At 42.1% G+C, this 8173-nt stretch overlaps 1 protein-coding gene across 3 annotated transcripts in view; it reads left to right on the plus strand.

The window, feature by feature from the left end:
* LOC121905932 (methyltransferase-like protein 27) overlaps window positions 1-7873 on the plus strand; it is a 9792-nt gene extending 1919 nt beyond the window's left edge. For 2 of the 3 annotated variants that reach the window (XM_042424540.1, XM_042424539.1), the window contains 6 exons: window positions 1-30; window positions 2883-3008; window positions 3271-3399; window positions 4051-4186; window positions 5207-5299; window positions 5608-7873. The exon at window positions 1-30 is cut by the window's left edge. In XM_042424540.1, the coding sequence (XP_042280474.1) occupies window positions 2901-3008; window positions 3271-3399; window positions 4051-4186; window positions 5207-5299; window positions 5608-5831 (690 nt within the window). In that variant the 5' untranslated portion in view covers window positions 1-30; window positions 2883-2900 and the 3' untranslated portion in view covers window positions 5832-7873. The remainder of the gene's footprint in view (window positions 31-2882; window positions 3009-3270; window positions 3400-4050; window positions 4187-5206; window positions 5300-5607) is intronic. The other variant, XM_042424541.1, reaches the window with a different exon arrangement.
* Window positions 7874-8173: the final 300 nt, after the last annotated feature.

An 8173-nucleotide genomic window follows, 5' to 3' on the forward strand; every position in this document is an offset into this window, starting at 1 on the left:
GCTTCTGTACCTGCACACATCCACACACAGGTGAGTACAAACAGTCAGCTTGTTCTCTTATTTCATGTTCATTATTGATTACTGTCTCAACTCCTGATTAGATTCATTGATTGGTTGTTTAGTCTATAAAATGTCAGAAAACAGTCTAATAAAATGTCTTCAAATGTCTAAAAACTCAAACAGATTCAGTTTAGAATGAAAGAAAACTGAGATGCAGAAAATGAGACAGAATGGATGGAATGTTTTACTGATAATCAATTATAAATGATCATGATAGAAAATCTTAAAATCATAAACTTCTGAATCACACTGAGCATTTTACTGGCATCATTTTGTTCATCAAATTTAAAAACAGCTCATAAATACATAGTTTTATGTTTAAAACAGTTCAGTAATAAATTTCTGCTCACTGTAGATTTTAACAAACAAACAGCAGTTGTTGGGACTGTTTTCAGCGGCGGATGAATCCACATGTGATGCTGTAGTGAATGTTAAAGGAGGAAGCTACAGAGCAGACAGCTGAGTGACCGTTGGTCATGTTGTAATCGGTGACAGAAAGACGTGTCTGAATTCACGTTCACCTGCATGAAAAACTCGTTTGTCTTCCAGAGAACTGGGAGCTGCATGAACCTGCAGCTGATTATTCAACATTCAGCAGTGCTGTTGAAATAAAAGCTAGAGATGTTTGGTTGAATTAACATCAAATTATAAATCTTACATTATTAAGTAAAGTTAATGACACATTAGTTCAATCCACTAACTTCCTGTGTGACATTTTATAATCTGCTGTAGAATTAAAAATAAAAACACTATTCATGATTGATATCTAAAAACACACTAAATGTGTAAGCGATGAACACAAATGATACAACAGTAAACATTTAAACAACATGAATAACCACAGATCAGATGTCACCCTCCATCCATCCTGATCAATCAAAACCACTTAAAAGAAAGAATTAATCAATAATTAAATCAGAAGTAAACAAAAGCTATAAAAACCAAAGTCGTCATATTGTAAAAATCACATCACATAAAAACAACAACTTCACGGCAAGAAGCTGCAGGTCTGATATACAGAGAGTGTTTCATCTTTACACACACCTACAGGTGAAGTACAGGTGAAGTACAGGTGAAGTATGGGTGAAGTACTGGTGAAGTACAGGTGAAGTACAGGTGAAGTATGGGTGAAGTACTGGTGAAGTATGGGTGAAGTACTGGTGAAGTACAGGTGAAGTACAGGTGAAGTACGGGTGAAGTACGGGTGACGTACGGGTGAAGTATGGGTGAAGTACAGGTGAAGTACAGGTGAAGTACGGGTGAAGTACGGGTGAAGTACGGGTGAAGTACGGTTGAAGTACGGTTGAAGTACAGGTGATGTACAGGTGAAGTACAGGTGAAGTACGGTTGAAGTACGGGTGAAGTACGGGTGAAGTACGGGTGAAGTACGGGTGAAGTACAGTTGAAGTACGGGTGAAGTACGGGTGAAGTACGGGTGAAGTACGGGTGAAGTACAGTTGAAGTACGGGTGAAGTACGGGTGAAGTACGGGTGAAGTACGGGTGAAGTACGGTTGAAGTACAGGTGAAGTACGGGTGAAGTACGGGTGAAGTACGGGTGAAGTACAGTTGAAGTACGGGTGAAGTACGGGTGAAGTACGGGTGAAGTACGGGTGAAGTACGGTTGAAGTACGGTTGAAGTACAGGTGATGTACAGGTGAAGTACAGGTGAAGTACAAGTGAAGTACAGTTGAAGTACGGGTGACGTACGGGTGAAGTACGGGTGAAGTACGGTTGAAGTACGGGTGAAGTACGGGTGAAGTACGGGTGAAGTACGGGTGAAGTACAGTTGAAGTACAGGTGAAGTACAGGTGAAGTACAGGTGATGTACAGGTGAAGTACAGGTGAAGTACAAGTGAAGTACAGTTGAAGTACAGGTGAAGTACAGGTGAAGTACAGTTGAAGTACGGGTGAAGTACGGGTGACGTACCGTTGAAGTACGGGTGAAGTACGGGTGAAGTACAGGTGAAGTACAGGTGAAGTACGGGTGAAGTACGGGTGAAGTACAGTTGAAGTACGGGTGAAGTACAAGTGAAGTACAGTTGAAGTACAGGTGAAGTACAGTTGAAGTACGGGTGAAGTACGGGTGACGTACCGTTGAAGTACGGGTGAAGTACGGGTGAAGTACAGTTGAAGTACAGGTGAAGTACAAGTGAAGTACAGTTGAAGTACAGGTGAAGTACAGGTGAAGTACAGGTGAAGTACAGTTGAAGTACAGGTGAAGTACAAGTGAAGTACAGTTGAAGTACAGGTGAAGTACAGGTGAAGTACAGGTGAAGTACAGTTGAAGTACGGGTGAAGTACGGGTGACGTACCGTTGAAGTACGGGTGAAGTACGGGTGAAGTACAGGTGAAGTACAGGTGAAGTACGGGTGAAGTACGGGTGAAGTACAGTTGAAGTACGGGTGAAGTACGGGTGAAGTACAGTTGAAGTACAGGTGAAGTACCGTTGAAGTAAGGGTGAAGTAAGGGTGACGTACAGGTGACGTACGGGTGACGTACAGGTGAAGTACAGGTGAAGTACAGGTGAAGTACGTGTGAAGTACGGGTGAAGTACGGGTGAAGTACGTGTGAAGTACGGGTGAAGTACAGTTGAAGTACGTGTGAAGTACGGGTGAAGTACAGGTGAAGTACAGGTGACATACGGGTGAAGTACAGTTGAAGTACGTGTGAAGTACGGGTGAAGTACAGTTGAAGTACGTGTGAAGTACAGGTGAAGTACAGGTGAAGTACGTGTGAAGTACGGGTGAAGTACAGGTGAAGTACAGGTGAAGTACAGGTGAAGTACTGGTGACATACGGGTGACGTCTGTCCTCTCTGGCAGGTCTGAAGTCGTCTCCTCATGATGTGCGACAGCAGCAGAACTGAAATCTTCCTTCCGTCTTGTGAAAGTGTCCGTTCAGAGAAGACGATCCAGTTGTACAACAGATGTGCAGAAACCTACGAACAGGTCAGTGACGTCTCATCATCATCATCATCATCATCATCATCATCAGTATTATTAGTATTAATAACAGTGGGCTCATCGGGAGCTCAGACGGCCTGTTAGAGACAGAGGCTGAACTGAGGGGCTGCGTAAAGGACCAATACAAGATAAATAAGGAGTTTTTAACTGTGAATCTTAAATATTATGAAAGACACAGAAGGTTTCTGCTGATGTTTATGAGCTGAAGTCTGAGTGTCAGAATAACTTTAACATGTTACATCAACAGGATTTAGCCGAGATGAACTACAGAGCGCCAAACTTGGCAGTTGATTTCCTTAATGCCAACTTCTCAGGGAGTCGACAGGAAGTTCAGGTGTTGGATGTCGCCTGCGGGTCGGGACTGGTTGCTAAACTGGTGAGTCTCAAATTGGCTTCATGAAATGTTTCAGTGATGTGAGTCACCGTGGGCGTATAAAGACAACTGGATACAGGAACAGCACCAGGCTTTGAAGCCGATTTGACATAGTGGCCAAACTGTGTAATTACAACATCATGTGATGCCGTCGTTCCCAAAAAGACTTTTTCCCACGGATTTTCTCTATGAAAGAGACGTCTGTAAATCAGCAGATACATTTATTTGAGCATCATAACTCGAAATGACTCGTTTCACTGTCAGAATTTCCCCTTTCAAGTTAGCCGGAGGGCTGAACTGGAAGTTAGAAGTTTCGGCTGGTGGAAGTCTCTAATGAGCGTGCTCAGTGTGTTTTCATCTGGGTGATTCTTCACAGCAGGAAGTGGCTTTTTTGACTTCATGTGTCACTGAGCAACTCTCATATGAAAGAACAGGGCCCCGCCCCCTCCGACTTGTCTTTGTACATCCATGCAGCAGACGTCATCCTGGTCGCTGCCTTCAGCCTGTATGAGTGTAAACTCTGACCTGATGGTGGCGCTAAAGGAGAGCTCAGAGGATTCATCACTGAGCAGAAATAGTATTATTGTGTTTATTATTGTGTTGGTGTGTGAAAGCAGAGCGCTCAGACTGAATGCTGTGTGTTGTTGTGTGCAGATGGTTGAACTGGGCTTCAGGCTCTTTGTGGGAGTGGACGGCAGTGGAGGCATGCTGGAACAAGCTGCTAGAACTGGCCTCTATCAGGACCTCAGACTGGCCTTACTGGGAACACAACCTCTGCCTGCACAGCCTGGTACACCTCATACACTCGCTTATATTCAGCCAGTATGATATCATTCAGAGGTTGTGTATGATTAATAAACAGCAAGCAAACAATGCTGCTAAAACTAATTATTATAATAAATAATTATAATTAGTTTTAAAATCTGTGAATTATTGAACACCAGATGGGCTGTTACAGCTGGTAATAGCTGAAAACCCAACAAACATGGACGTCTTAAACCAGCCAAAGACCAACATTCAGTTTAAGAGATATGCTGTAATGTTGTCAATGCAGTGTTTTAATTTTTAAATTTAATAAACTGAAAGTTAGCTGTCTCAGCCAGCGGAAGTCTCTAATGAGCACGCTCTGCCTGAGGCCGCTTCCTCCTTTACACCAATCAATCATGTGATCATCACCATATATACATATACATATATATATATATATATATATATATATATATATATATATATATATAACATCTGAATCAATCGCTTCTTTAAAATGATCATATACAGAATTGACAGAAATATTGTTGGTAAATAAGTTAAACTTTCATCATCAGTTCAGGTAATTCTGTATTCAGACTAGTATTTGGAGGCAAAGTGTGTTTACATCATTTCCATTTTTTAACATTAATGAATAATCCCAAACTATTACAAAGTTCATCAGTACATTGAAGTTAGTTCATCCATCTATGGACAGAATTTCCTGTTGAGATCATTTGAAAACAAATGTGACCCAGCAGACTCTTCAGGTCGAAGTCTCATTTAACCCTTAGATCCAGAAAGCGTCCCTCTTCCTCTCTGATGCACATGAGTCTTCATCAGCAGCACAAACACTCACTGATCACTGATCACTGATCACTGATCGAAACCAGATGTCACAGCAGTTTATTACAGCAGAGTTGAAACTTTTTCCAGAGGCAGTTTTGAGTTTGTCTTATTATATATTATATTATTATATGTATTGTAAAGAATGAATCTTTGATTGTTTTTGCTGGCACTGAGGTGTGAAGTGTCACATTCTGTCCTCTTGTTCTGCTTTCAGCTCTGTTTGATGTGGTGATCATCGTCGGGGCTTTAGGTGTTGGTTTTGCACCGGTCAGTGTTGTCAGGGAGCTCTGCCACGCTGCCAAACCAGGTAACCAACGAGGGAAGATTCATACAAACATCACCTGTGGCAGATCTTTGAGCAATTTGGCCTGAAACAGGTTCACATATTTATATGGTGCAGCAGACAGAATATTTTTATCCAGATGCTTCAAAGAGTCTTTGAGGATTCTGGAAACACCTTCAGACCAGCAGAGTGTGAAGTTCAAGCAGCTTGTGGCTGTTTCTAACCTTAACCCTTCTGAAACTAGAACCACCTGATCTGTTGCTTCTTCCTGTCGGACACCACTGTGGATTAAAGTTCCTGCTGTGTTTGAATCTGTTTCCTGTCGTCTCCAGGAGGTTACGTCTGCATGGCGAGAGGCAACCACACAGGACCAGCAGCATCCAGATACAAGGAGGATCTGGAGAGAGAGCTGAAGCTGATGGAGGAGGAGGGACTGTGGAGTCCAGTAGGAATCAAACTGTCTGACAGATACATGAAGGAGCCGCCACAGATCTGTGAGAGAGATGAGAGCCAGTACATCAGCGGGACTGTCTACTTATACAAGACGGCCTCGTAACCCAGCAGCCATTAACATCCATCATTCATGATCAACACACATGTACACACATAAATCCTGTCTGATGTCATATATGATCAATATCTTGTTCCATCCTCTAATCAGACATCCAGCTGGTGGATTTAAACTCACATGTGACGTAAAAAATATCTGCAAAGTGCCAGAATATGGATTTTTCTTGCATGTGCATCTTTCAAACTGTTGGATTAAATGAAGAAGTTAATTAATTTAAACATTTTGTCCCTAAAGAGGATAAAGAATCGTCTCAAGTGTTAATGTCATTTGATCTAAAATGTGATAAAACTTCTTTGTTTTATATTTCACAGGCCAGAAGAACTCTGGTTTATTAAAAATAAGTCAGGGAAGAGAAAGTGGCCGAAGGTGATAAAAGGGTTCCTGTTCAAGGAGTTTCTGCTCCAACAAGACTAACTCAATAAACTCAAATAAAGCTCAAACTAGCACAATGAACAGAGGCCAGCCCACTCACAAACTGATGCACAAAAAATTCTTTGCACTGAATTTCTGCCGGTAAGCCTCATGTTCTAGTTCTTATGCTTTTAAAACTGCAGTTTTTATCCTTGACAGAGTTTTTACTGTCTGTTATAAGCAAAGCAGAATAAGCGTCAGAGCTTCCCCAGTCAACACACTCTGCAGCAGCTGCTCACAGTCACTCCACTTCCTGTTAGCAAACCTCTCAAACAACAAGACAAATGTATCTGGATCCTTTTCTGAAAATTTGGGAACCGACACAAACAACCACAAACACCATAAAAAAATTGAAGAACTGCCCCTACAAGGGTCTAACTGAGTCTAACTGTGCTCGAATAGTCACTGTTTGTGCTGCAAAGTTAACAGCTCCTCTCACTGCTTGAAAGTCAGAGTGACCCCAACCCCGACTACAGGCTGCTGCTCTGGAGGACTGACCTGATTCTGCAGGAATTTCTCTACACCAATACCAGTAGCCAAACCATACTGACCAGTAACACAAACAATGGTACCTGCCATGAAAAGGCTACAATGCAAAACACGAACCTGCTGTCGTGGAAAAATCTTCAGATGGGCCAATAGATCTTCAGGTCACCCACAACTTAGTAAACTCAAAACTTATAAGAGAAAGACTCCAACAAAAATACACTGGCAGCTGGTAGAGTCCAGTGTGAAGAGGTTTACTGTGCATAAAGAGATACGGAGCAAACCGAGGCCTTTTGTCCCGGGACAAAGAAAAACCTGATGCAAAATCATAAAACCTCATATTATATACTTTTCATAACCCCTCCTATTGTGGAGCTTAGTTTCTAGTCTCCACCTCATTTTTAATTAAATTCAACCATCTGGTCATTATTTCTGAGTTCATAAGTGACCTTGATGCTTTGCTGATAGTACAAGTGTGACTTATCTTAGAAATTACTGCCTCAGCATCTTTTCTCACAGTAAAAACGGACCTGGCGGCTTTTAATCATTTCACACAGAAAACCAAATTGCTATATCACAGATCAGCCTTCTTGCTAACTCTCTGGGAACTGTCTCTTACTGGCTTAATGCTATCTTTGCACTCTCACTGGCACATTTGTTAGATCATGGAAAGGCAGTTTTCCACCACACAGACGCGCAGAGACACTGACTAAACCCAGCAGCCAGCATGTGGAACATCCTTTCCCCTGGTTACCCCACCCACAGAGCAGCTGACTCCAACCCAGTCTTCATTCAGTAGTGGGTGATTTAAACATGGAGCCCAGTGACTCTGCCAGACAACCAACATGCTCTGGCCACACTGATGCACAAAAACAACAAACTAATACAACAGATGGACGTTGTTTCTAATATCTATTGGAAAAGTAGCCTTACAAAACCCGCAGGTGTGTTTGGATCAGACGGAAAACAAATGAAGATCCAACTAAGCACAAACCAGATGGCGTGTTGCTGCAGGACGCTGTGGCAGCCATGCTGGTCTTACTGGTTTCCCTCAGTACTGGTTTCTAAAATATGAAACATTTCTGACACTTTTTGTTTAACACATGCTTCTGTATCTGTTATTTCATAGTTCTGATGTCTTCAGTTTTGTTCTACATTGTAAAAAATAGTAAAAATAAAGAAAGCCCTTGTATGAGGAGGTGTGTCCAAATGTTTGACTGGTACTGTATATCTGGTTGCCTTCCAGACGTCTGGTAAAGACATAAGACTGAGCCGAACACTTTGATACTGTCAGGTAGGCGGGCGGAGCAGGGGGACCCAGCGAGAGACGGCAGGCAGGAAACAATGCTGAGTATTTAATGGATAGATTCAGAAGTCACAGGAGACACAAGAACAAAGGAACACTGACCATAATCACAGGAACTAACGCA

This window comes from Thunnus maccoyii, chromosome 10 (genome assembly GCF_910596095.1).
Source record: "Thunnus maccoyii chromosome 10, fThuMac1.1, whole genome shotgun sequence".
Taxonomy (NCBI): domain Eukaryota; kingdom Metazoa; phylum Chordata; class Actinopteri; order Scombriformes; family Scombridae; genus Thunnus; species Thunnus maccoyii.